The sequence below is a fragment of the Toxorhynchites rutilus genome, chromosome 2 (assembly GCF_029784135.1).
Source record: "Toxorhynchites rutilus septentrionalis strain SRP chromosome 2, ASM2978413v1, whole genome shotgun sequence".
Lineage (NCBI taxonomy): Eukaryota > Metazoa > Arthropoda > Insecta > Diptera > Culicidae > Toxorhynchites > Toxorhynchites rutilus.
In genome coordinates, this window is record NC_073745.1 from 99,976,553 (window position 1) to 99,989,184 (window position 12,632).

Sequence of the window (12,632 nt, forward strand, 5' to 3'; positions counted from 1 at the left end):
TTCTCATTCTCTTTATCTAGAAGGAAAGATTCCCGTCTTTCCTTTTGCTTTTTGCGTCAAATGAATCAAAGTTAATGGAATGGAGAAGCAAAAGCGAAATCTCTCAAGGTGAAACGTAACAGTTTTGTGAAATTCATCTGAATAAAAATAAAAATGACTCGTTCAGTACTCGGCAGTTTAATTCAATCACAAATCACAAACAATTAATTTATTCGAAAATATCGACAAACGTTCATGAATTTAATTGTTTTTTGCAAATTCAATGTTTTAAGGTCTCTCGTGAAGAACTTGGTCAGCTTTTTTTTAATAACAAAATTATTTTAATAACGTCAATATGAAAAAAAATTGCACCGTATTATTTTTATTCAGTCAGTATACGGAAAAATGAACGCTCGAAGGAAAGCTAGAGTTTGTTTTTTCAGAGTGAGACTATGATTTCATCAAGTACGTGGAGCATAATTTTAAAATTTCTGATCTAACGCATCTTCTGCATGTGCAATCGTCTGGAGTCAACTGAACTTTTCTTCAAATCAAACAAAAAAAGATATTGCTATTTTTTATGCATAAAATATTCCAGTTTTCATGCAATAAGAATTCTTCTACCCATATCAGACTAATGCCAAATATTGCGTTTGAGATCCTATCAAACATATTTTCGCAAACAAGTGCTGTCATTTTTTCCAATCAAACCACTACTACCTGTGACATTTATTGGAAAACGGGTAAACATTATTCTCACATATCCAGTACATGAAAATTTTACTAGATTGATGGCATCTATGCTTTATTGTTACTATGATAAAAAAAAGAATGTTGAAAAGATGGGAATATGTACAGAGGATAATATATCATATTTCAATCACTCTTCCGAGCCTAAATTTTGTTTGAAAAAAATCTATTTTTCATACTTCTACACACGAAATCATTTGAAGATGTCCAGCAAATAAACACTGACGATGTTTTCCTTATTTATCTCGTACAATCCCTAGTTCGCTGCTGATCGTGTACGAAGGCTACGAGGAACATCCGGCTACCGCCGCATCCAGCAGCTACCCATCTGACAACGATTACCACCTGCTAGAAACAGAATCCAGCTCGTACTGTTACGATGCGGATGCGTCCAACAGTTCCCTGGAGCAGTTCAATCTGTCCTCGTCGCACGAAGATCATCCCATCGATGACAGTTCTTCTGCACATCACCGGCTGAACGCGTCGATGGCTACGGTAGCGACGGCAGCTGCTGCTGCCAAAGCTGCCGCATCCTCTGCTTCGTCATCCTGTTCGTCCTCTCGGGCGACATCGGTTTCCACTTCGAGTGGTGCCTCAAGCGGGGCAGCTTCTTCTGTCGGAAGCAGTGGCAACGGTGCCGGCAAAGTACCTTTCGTCCCAATCTCCGAGGAAACCATCTACCCCGGACATGGGGACGCGACTATGGCTGTGCCGCTGACGGCAGCACAAACCCTTAACAGCTCCAGCCCGCATTCGATGGATTCGTGGATGAATTACAGTAGCAATAGTAGCAGCGATGATTATGCATCGGCTTTTGTGGTGCCAACTCATGTACGGAATGCCGACGCCGAGGCAAGTTCGGATTTCGACGGGGGATTTAGTGGACGAGTAGTTCCGGCCGATCGGAAGGTAGTCGTCGGCGGCGACGAAGCGATGGAAGGTGAACCCATCGTTTCAGCAGCAGCGGTGACCGCAACGTCTGCGGCAGACAAGAACATCTGTGGCAGTATTAATATTAGCAATGTAAATACCAATAGTAATAGCAGCTGTGGTGGTAAGGCGTATGAACAATCCGACGCTGGCTACCACGAGGACGATGTGGACGAAGAGGGGGGAGCCGCGGACAATGACGATGACGACGAGGAGCATCTTCTCCAGGAAACAAGTGTCAGTTCGAAACGGCTCCGTGGGAAGGATACGTCGGCCAGCCGAGCGCCCAACAAGGTGCAGCAGAGTCTCCGGCGAAAACTTAGCTCCAAGTCTAAATCCTCGTCAATGAGCGGACCTAGCGCATCCTCCTGCACGCTGGGGATGGCCGATGTACGTATGATCGATTTCGCCCACACGACCTTCGAAATCAAGAACGGTGGAACATCGGTGTGCAGCACAAATACCAAAGTGCACCACGGACCGGACAGTGGCTTCCTGCGAGGTCTGGACAGTTTGAAGCGTATTCTGTCCGAAATCAGCGACGAGCATTGAGTGCGATCCGCGGGGGGAATGTTGGAACGATCTCAATGTCGGTACTGTCTGGTGTTCTTCCTTCTTCTTCGGGAGCGCCCGGCGGCGTTGGCGGCGGCGGCGCATACAAAGCGTGAATGTGTGTGCTTCGTGCTTCGAGGCGCTCCAACCTGTGGGGATTGTGGGATCTTAGCGGCCGGCGCTGCTACTACTACTGTGTTGTTATTGACGAGTGTGTTCGCAAACCGTGAACCTGATCCAGTTACGAGAGAGAGAGGAGAGAGACAGAGGGCGGGTGAAAACTAGCAGCCGGCGGCGGTCAATATGCGTGCGATGAAAATTTCTTCGATCGAAGCGGAGAAGAGAAGAAAAAACATGTTTTTGTGAAATATTGTGATACTAAAGCATTTTTCATCCAAGTACATATATGAAGCATATAATTATATTAGACGACGATACATACACACACACACATACAGAGGCAAGGCGTTAATTTCAGATGAAGAAATTCCCTCTCAGCTCTTCAGCTGACCATCAGAAGAGTAATATCGTTTTAATTGTAGCCAGCGAGAAAGGTGCGGAAATCGTGCCGAGTGTGCAAATGTGCAAATGAAAAGTCAACACAGAAATTTCGATGCCGAGAGAAAATGCGTTTGTGGTGTGCTAGTTTGGGTTCTGTTTTCAGATTATTATTTGCTGTTGTATTTTTTTTCCACAAAAATTGTGTGGCGACTCATCCATCACACTTTTTAGCCTTTTAAAGTGTTAAACTAGAGTTCATGAAGTTGAACTCTCACTCATTCTCAACGGAACGAGACACGTAAGGTAACGTAACGTAAGATCTTCTACAATACAACTCTAATAGCAGCATTTGCAGCCATATTATCGCAACCATTGGCGTCATTAAGCTAAAACATCTAGGCAAGAAGTAATAATAGCGAACGCCAAACAAAAATGTTGTTGATTACCTCCTTAGGTTACCGAGGAGGTTTATCTACCCCCTGTTATCGAGATTACAAAGCCTTACAAAGTTATTATGAATCTACTGCATTTCATGTTGCACATTATTCACATTGGCTCTATATATTGCTGCTCTCTTTCCCCGCTCACTAAAGATAATTTGAATGTTGTCAATCGTTATTTTCAGAGCGTATTGAGACATTAATTCATTCAAGTTGTTTATATTTGAATGGTATTTATGTTGCTGTAATGGAAACGAGCTCGTCTAAAGAATGATGAGAGTGAGATGTGGTGAGAGATTGTGAAGTAGGCCAGTATGAGTAGTGGTAAGCGTGACTGCTATGTTCTATATTTATTTTGATACCACTTTTGCTGAAATAAAGCGGATGAAACTTTCAATTGCATAGTTACGAGCATATTTTTGCATGCAAAATAAAACACCCTGACGGTAATAATGAATATATCCCATTCGAGCGAGCAGTTTAAATCGTTAATGGAATCTTATGCTTCTCAAATTAAAAAAAATCCACAGCAGAAGTGATCAAAATAGAAGAACTGATGTTTTAATACGTGTAGAGAACATACTGATTTCTCTCCACTACGACAGACAGAAAAAAATCAGTCTGACTGAAGTGAATAGAATACTACCTTGATCAAAAAGTTCCCTGAATCACCACCGTGTGGCGCTCTCAGTCACCCATTTTTATTTATATTTTTTTTTGTGGGTTGGCACATCTGTCATTGACATTCTATAAAATTTGTAGTGTGATAGTTTGACATTACGTTACGCTGTATTGAGTACATCTGCCATTGTGCGTGGCTCGATTTTGTATAATTTGCAGAAATTGCTAAATCAATCGTTATTCATGAACATTTGGCTAAAAACGGAACGAATACCATCCAGCAACCATCGAATTCAGCTGATTTGTTTCCCCGTGAATTTTTCCTATTCGAACGACTCAAGAAACCACGTTTCAGCACCCGAAATGAGATAATGGAAAAATCGTAGATGGCGCAGATTGCCATACCACAAATCGAATATAAAGTTTCGAGGATTGGATCAAGCGCTGACATATGTGCGTTGCAGGTGATGGGGAACATTTTTTTCATTTCTTAGTTTCAAAAATGACAAGTCTTGACGAGAATAATCAATCATCCATATCTGACTAAATTCACAAGTGTTAGCTCCGCAGTTGGTCAGTCATGGTTGATTTACTAATCACAGGGCCTGAACGGCCTGAATGATATCCCGGGTCCCCAAAAACAAAAATTGAAAATGGTGATTTCCAAGACACGACCGCATTGTTAACGTAGGCAAAAATGCGAAATAAAAATGCGGCGAGAAACAAATATAGAAATGCAAGAATGAAACTCTTTAGTACAAACATGATGAATGAGTGCTTTCACTGAGTGGGGATCGTTTTGCGAAGCAATAAAACGCCCCTTTGAGCAAATGTTCAAATTAACTCTCAGAATTAGCTTGTACTGTTGATTGCTCGCTGTCTAGAGCAACACCAAAAAACACGAAACTTATCTAATTAAATTAGTTTTTCATTATCTCTTAGAAAAAATACATTTCCAGCGCTTCCGATGCTCCAAAAACATTCACAATGGTAAGAGGAAATCCGAACCAAATCGGATGTGGCGTGGGATGGCGGCGGGATACCTCCTTCACATCCGGTTTGAAATGAGCTGCCCTTCGACGCCACTTTTATCCCGAAAACAATGCTCGACTTCAGGAAAATTAATTGATCGATCGAAAATAAAAACCAATAAGTCATTCACGATTCATCAATCATCCTGCTAGCAACCAGATGGTAGAGATGGTAAACCAATAAGTCATTCACGATTCATCAATCATCCTGCTAGCAACCAGATGGTAGAGGCAGCAAGGCTTATCAAATGGCCTTTTCAAGGCATAGTGTTCAGATTCGTTCTCCAATTTGGTCTTTTTAAGACTAGAGGCGAATGAACTGAGAAAGTGCGAAAGTACGAGAAAGCCTCTATAACTCAAAACATTATCATCATTATTACACATTACTCTTCCGGCAAATAGAATATAAAACATAATTCGCTTTAGATTCTTCGATTATTATTTTAGAATGCATCGAATATTTAAAAAAATTATTTTTAGTAGAAAGTTCTGGTGGTCCTGGAATAGACCCATCGGTTTGCGTGATTTTGTGGAAGCAGTTGAAGATGGGTGATTTATCATTCATTCTTATTCTTGCGAGAACAATACATGTGATTTGTGTCGGTATTGCCAATGCACGTAGCGCACTCGGTATGTATGGCGATTATTCTTCTCGTGCTAGACATAGTGCGGCTCGAGACGATTGCGTATTTGTTACCCCACCACCGTTATCTATTTTATAACGTAGAAAATCAACAATTAGTACGTGTGGTTCAATCATACACAACCAATCTCCACAAAACGGTATGAAAACCGATCCTGCACATCGTATTTAATATTTCTTTCTGCTTTGCTCCTGTCTGTCTGACTGCACTCTGAGGCGAAAAAAATTGCATTGCTGTTCAGCACGGTGAAAAAAATAATGGCCATGGCTTGCACAATATTTATAGTGCTTTCACAACCATTCAGCAACATGCTTCAATCGCTGACCAATCTTGACTTCAATGAATTTTCCAAGCATAATTATAAATTTTTGTGATTATAACTACTCATTATATGTTCACCAATATTTATAGATTTTTGTGATTTCAATTTTCTATTAAAGCAGTTTTTCGTTCAGTCGACAAAGAGGTATTAACGTTCGAATTCATGCACCCCAAACGTACCGCACTCGTTTTCGAAATTTTACGCTTACACCCCAGTACAGATGCAGGAATGATGTGGTGCAAAATACAGAAGCACTCTCCACCAGACGGCATGAGAATCGACGCGGTACGTCCACGAACTAAAGTACACCACTGTATGCGATATTTATCTTCCATTCCTTCTTTGTATCGAACGAATCAAACTTTGAGATCGGCATTGAGAAAGACTACTAGCTGGAACGAGACTGTGACTTGAATAACGACGATCATGGTTTAAATTGAGGTACAATGTTACGCTACATACTAGGAATTGAAGGACGAAACAATAAAATCAAGAATACTATTTTAGTCACTTTCATGCCACTCAAAAGGGTTGAGGTAGGGATAGGGTTTATGGGATCATTAAATGCCCAAATATTACGTAACGCAGTCAGGAAGGGAGAAGAGGATACCTTGTGACTATTTCAGGTTTTTTTTAATAAAATATGAAGTAAAAAAAGTAGAAAATTTGCGTTACGTAACATTTGAGCGATCCCTAGTTGAAAAATCAACAAATTTGACTTGTCTCGTGTTTATTCATAAATTACATACATCCGTGACCGGAAAAAATCGCACCAGAAAACAAGTGCAACAAAAACAACCGCTCGGAAAAAATGTAATATCACGAGTAGGCTAGAATTATTGCGGCACGGAAAAACATCATGGGAATAAATGCCTCACAAAAAAGCGCAATTTCTCTTATAAATTAAGTTTTTCGTTTTCGTTTTTCGAAATTTATTTTGAGTTCAATAAGACCTGCAAACCTGCGGTCCAATGATTACCCGGTTTGAAATTAATTGTTAACGTTTTGTGGCCTAGGCGGGTCACAGGTGTTTGTGATATATAAGGAAAAGTATAATGACTCCGCTTCTCGGCAGTTGGACTTCAACTCTTTATTGAATTTCAATCGTTTACATCGTAGCTTACTGGCTGCATGGATACAGCGTGCAGAAGTGATGCTTTATGCTGCATAAGTCGCAATCGATCAGAATATCGTATTGCGCTTAATACTGATAGCGTGCATACAAAGTATCGACAAGGTTGGTATGCACCACATGAAACTTAGGGTACGATCATTTAGCAAGGCCCGACCGAGCTTTAGCGAGAATGAATTCACAACGGGCGGAGCTTAAATTGCAGTATTTTCTCCTTCCACATTGTCCGTAGAACGAATGTTGCATTTGCTTGAGTTCGATGAACTTTCAAGCATATTTATAGATTTTTGTGATTTCTCGTAAGACGTAGAGTAAACAAAGGATCGGATTGCAGTCAGGCATTTCAATAGTCGGGTGGATTAAAAGGTTCTTTCGTTTCAACTTACCCCGTATTTCAACTTGCCCCGGTGTACTTTATAGATTTTTAAATTGGGAAATTTTTTTTTTTGGAAAATTCGGAAAATTAAACTAGACTCTTGACCTAGTGAAAGCCCATTTGGAAAAACTCGCTGCCATCTGGGAGCAAACTGGACTAATGAATAATGAATGCCAATAAATCACGAATAGCTAGTAACAACACTCAATACACTCAATAAATTCAAAACGGGCGGAGCTCAAATTGCAGTATTTTTCCATCCACGTTGTCCGTAGAACGAATGATGTATTAGCAAATTATATTTCATAAAAACGTGCCCTGGTTTCTGATTTGGCATTTAGCTATTTGTGATCTGAGGAATCTAATTTTCCTAGATTGGCAGTCTTTATTGACTCGTGCTTCTCTACAATGGGCTAAGTCTCTATTACAAGAAATCCCGACTAGCGTAGACGCAAAACTTTGTGATCCGACGGTTCCAAAATGGTCCGTCCGAGCGAAGCTTGTGAATTACCTTCTCGGTTTTGGGATTTCTTGTTTTATTTTACCTTATTCCGTGCGTGGCGGCTGGTTGCCAACGCTGATTGATCATTTCGGATTAGAGAACGTAGTTGAATTTATTAATTGGTAGAATTTGCACTTTACTTTATTCCGTTGGTAGAACTATTGAACTTTAACTTGTTTGTATAACTGAATTGAACTTTTACTCGTTTGAATTACTGAATTGAACTAAACATACGGGACAAGAATGCTGATACGTAATTCTTTCCAATGCCCAAATCTATAAATAAGAGAAAATATCTCCCTTTCCTACTCAGATAACCGAAACCGCATCGGTTATCTGCCTGCCTATTTGCCAGCGGATTTTTCCCATCCATGTTTTTCCACTATTTTTATCTTCCACTATGCCACCAAATAATCCCAAATAATTATTTGTTTCATTCCTTTCCTTAGCATAGCGCGCTATCTCCACCATGTGCGCTTGAGCTGCACTGTGGTTCAGCGTCCCATTTCATTTGCCCAATTCTCGCTTGGGTCTTGTTTATGTTTAGTCATAAAACTCTGGAGCTCTTATCTTGGAAGCTATATAAACAGAAATTGAAGGAAAGAAAAAAAAACACGTGGTTCGTTCCTGCTGGCATTGGTTACTTCATATTGGTACCTTTTTTATTGCTGCTAAACTGCTAAGCTGCTAAGCTGCCATTACTAAAAGGCGTAGCAGCTACGTCAAAGAAGGTAATAATTTCTAAGGTTTTCGTTATTTTCAAATTTATAAAATAGTTTTAAATAAAATATCATCAAATGGGCTAACCAAAAGAGCCCAATGGGCCACATCCAGCGGGCCACAGGTTGAGTATAGCTGGTTTGATAGGTACAGCTCGAAACCCTTTTATCTCGAAATTTTTTGTTTCAAATATCACATGTGAGAATTGGTTCTGTACTTAGTAAAAAGCATTATAACGCTCGATCGAATCCGATTCGAACGCTCCCTGACTTACACTCTCGTTAGAACAAATTCATCTTACGAGCAGCATGTTCAATACAATAGATAGAATAGATTGCGATTTCTATGAATGTTGAAAGCTGCTCATTTCCACACAAAGCACACCGCATATATTCTCCCAGAAAAAAAGCATACCCTCGCGCATATTACGATAAGATAGGTTTCACCTTTTTTTTCGATTCAACTCGGTTTTTCTTGATGATGATGTAATGTGTGTTAGAAAAACCAAAATTTGTGCAATATATATGAGCTTCTCATTTGGCGAATTAAGTCCTATCTTGCTCAAAACCAGCAACAATTGTGTAAATTATGAATATCAGAGAATTTGGCTCAAACCCGACTGCGTCGGGTGAACAGATGAGGAAGCAGCAGCCACCTGCTTGAAAACTATTCCTCATACAATAAATGTAACGTATATGTTTCCTGCAATCACAAATATGACTATTTGACCACCATCCCTGTTCTCAACTAGAAGAATAGAGCAATGATAGAGATGTGACCACGAAATGAAACAAACTACTTTTGATCTCCTAAAAACCGGTGGTGGTAATCTTTAACCTAAGATTGCCAGCTAAAGCAACACGCCAGCAAAAAAAGGCCTCTGCCAGAAGACGGCCGGCAGCAATGAATAGCCGAAGATACGCGATAAACAACGCCTGGTTATCAGTATTAATTATTGTACCATTTTACTCCTCCTCCCGTTGATGTGTGCGTGCAGACGGTACACACGCGCAAGTGTATCTTCTCGTGTTCAGTTATTATGCGTTCTTCATTTCTTTTGTTCAATTCGCATTTTTACGGTGTTTGGTGTAGCGCAAATAAATACTACTTTTTATCACATAGGTACTTGTTTGAAATTGTAGATTTACTTATCAAATACTATTGACTAACACAGTGGAATCGATGACCTGAATCTAACCTACTATTATTAAAGAAAATAGAAACCTTTTAAGTAATGAAGATTACACACACACACCACAGAGCGGCCCATGGCCACCGACTTTACTGTCCAAAATCTACAGCAAAAGCAAACAAGAAAGAAACAACAGACATTAAACAAATAAAACACAAAAACAACGTCTATATGAAACTACTCGAGCTAACCCTTAAACTTAGTGAATGAAATGATAAACACACATACAATTCAGAAAGGATAGCAGAGATAGCGATATTTATTAATGATTGTAAGAAAGTTGTATATTTCTAGCAAAAAAAAAAAACAAAACAGAAAACTATGGAAAACAGCGAACAGCTCTAGTTACGCGGTAGTGTTCATTTTAGTGTGTAAAAAAATGACAAAAATGTTAAAGCGTATAGCCATCCTTTTCCTTCGCCTCTGAATTCGTAAAGAAGCAATGCTCGGTATAATATTTATGTCTCTATTTGGATTTGGTGCGATTCCTCGTCGAAATTGTGAACAAAAATAGAAGAAAAAAATAAACAAACAAACAAATCGGAGAAATTATTGCTTGTAATATACATATATGGGGAAAGCACACACAACACACAAAAACAGAATTACAAATATCATGTTAATGTTATTTAACTGTAGCGCTCCGGTGAGAATTTTTTGGCAAAGCGGCGGCGGCGCAATAATTCGCATCTATTATAACTGTTTGACTTTCACAAAAACAAAAACTCTATAATGAAGTGTAGCCTCTATTTGGTCAGAAACAACCATATAACGGAACAAAAAATATTTATTTGTATAAAACGATAAAGGAAAGGTGATTAAAACCAGTAGAGTTTCGAGTAATTCAAAATGATTACCCCAGTAGTTGTGTTCAATGGTAGCTGAGGCTACCTGCCGATGACATCCAAATCGAGCTTATCTCTGTGTTTGCAAATATGAGGCTTCTCAGGCTTCTGTCCTGTCTAGCGTACCACGTATCGTCTCAATCTTTTGTTTTTAGATTTGCGATCTTATCTCATGAGTTTGCTTGCCGGTCGCAGATATCACATTCTTCAGCACGTAACGTTTTGTTGGTCATGACAAAAACACATGCAAGCATTCCTAGAAATCATTCTTTATTCTAGTATGAATGGATATTCGTTCATAGATATTCAATCTGGGAATCGAATTCCGTGGGTTGAGACAGTAAGGTGATAGTTAAATAACAATTAATTTGAATTGGAAATATTGAGTTGGTCATTACGTTTAGTCGTTCGATAAAAAATAGCGCTGTTCGATACTTCGTTTTCTTCAAAAAATAGTTCTACTTTTTAGTGAACGCATATGGGACATCAAACAGATTTATTTGGCAACCCATTCGTATATAAACATCAATTCGAAGGTAACACAAAATTTTCTTTTTACAATTGTGCAATTCCAAATGAAATCGAACATAAAATGCAGTTTTTAAAAACTTGTATTTTTGATTCGAACGAATTGTTTTTCCGAAGTTTAAAAAATTCATAAAACCTCTCTTGTCTTGTACTCACTTTTTAAATTCTCTACATGACTTCTATTTTATATGAAAAAATTTTAAAAAAATTAAAAAATACATATATAAATTTAAAAAAAAAAAATTTAAAAAGACAATAAATTAGAAATGTTTTTTCAAATATCTCGAGAATGGCTGTAATTAGGAGGAGATTGATAAAGAGCTTTTTTTTATTTCAAATCACATCAGGATTCATAATTTGTGGCTAAAAATGATTGTAACATATAAAAATTCGAAGTTTCGAAAATTCATAAAAATTCGATGTTCCACGAGGTGACATTAACATGACTTCTATTTTATATGACAAAATTAAAAAAATCAATAAAAATTATATATTTTAGATATTGCAGTTTTTTTTGTAAATAAAAAAAAGTACTAATTTTTGTTCTCAGTGCAAATTTTTTTCACGTTTGGACATCAAACCTCTATAACTCTTTCTAAGACACTATTTCGGTAACACTCATAGTTTTTGAGATATGAATTATCATAGATTTCTCTTACTAAAATCGATAGGCCCTTTTCAAAAGTTACAATTGAGTCAAAAAATTCCCAAATGCTGTGGAAAACTCATATTTCCACCAACTCAAACGGAATTCAAACTTTCATTCGAATCAAAAATGCTCATGTTTGTCATTTGTCGATTTCATTTGGAATTGGAATTTGCATTTTGCTTCACAATTCAAATGAGTGCTAAATTTTTTATTCTGGAAGGGTGTAACCAACAGAACAAAATCACGAACTATTGTTAAAAGCGTATAGGCACTCTTTCCCTTCGATAAACAAAATGTTTTGACGATATAGATGAAGTGCGTCCAAGAAGTACATCAACACAGAAAAATGTTATTACAATATTACAAGAAATTCTTTTGAAATTTTTGAAAGTTTGTCGATTACCCAATTGAAAATTAAAAGAAGTCCTGCGGATTACCTTAGGTAAAATTTTGGGTCTAATAATGATCAGGACGAGAACGGTAAGCTTCTAAAATCGTCATCTTCTTTTATTTTATGACGGAGATCTTTCGATTCTTTCAATTCATTCGACTCGGAAAGTTTCTACACAAAGCATTTGTTACTAACCCGGACCATGCAAGTATTAAAAGTCCCACCATGGCCCTTGGTTCTAAAGTCTATACCAGTTAGTATTTGGCCGCTTCTATCTGGTTACTGCAGCGCCTCTAGTTGTTTTGACGTTTTGACCTGGAAGGATTGTCTACTCAGTGGTAAAAATTCCATCAGAATTGATACACGTGTTGAAAAGCTATAGAAGATGGAACGCGAGAGCCGTGAAAAAAAATCTACATACTCTCGTTGAAAACACAACGTGGTCAGAAGGAATGATCACCAAGGCTCTCAAATTCCCAAAATCGACTGTAAATAAAACACCAACTGTAAATAATATCGTTAATACG

The 12,632-nt window shown here is 38.3% G+C and overlaps 1 protein-coding gene across 5 annotated transcripts in view; it reads left to right on the forward strand.

The window, feature by feature from the left end:
• LOC129764717 (uncharacterized) overlaps nt 1-10,545 on the forward strand; it is a 138,493-nt gene extending 127,948 nt beyond the window's left edge. For all 5 annotated transcript variants that reach the window (XM_055764117.1, XM_055764119.1, XM_055764115.1 and 2 more), the window contains one exon: nt 990-10,545. In XM_055764117.1, the coding sequence (XP_055620092.1) occupies nt 990-2,211 (1,222 nt within the window). In that variant the 3' untranslated portion in view covers nt 2,212-10,545. The remainder of the gene's footprint in view (nt 1-989) is intronic.
• Nucleotides 10,546-12,632: the final 2,087 nt, after the last annotated feature.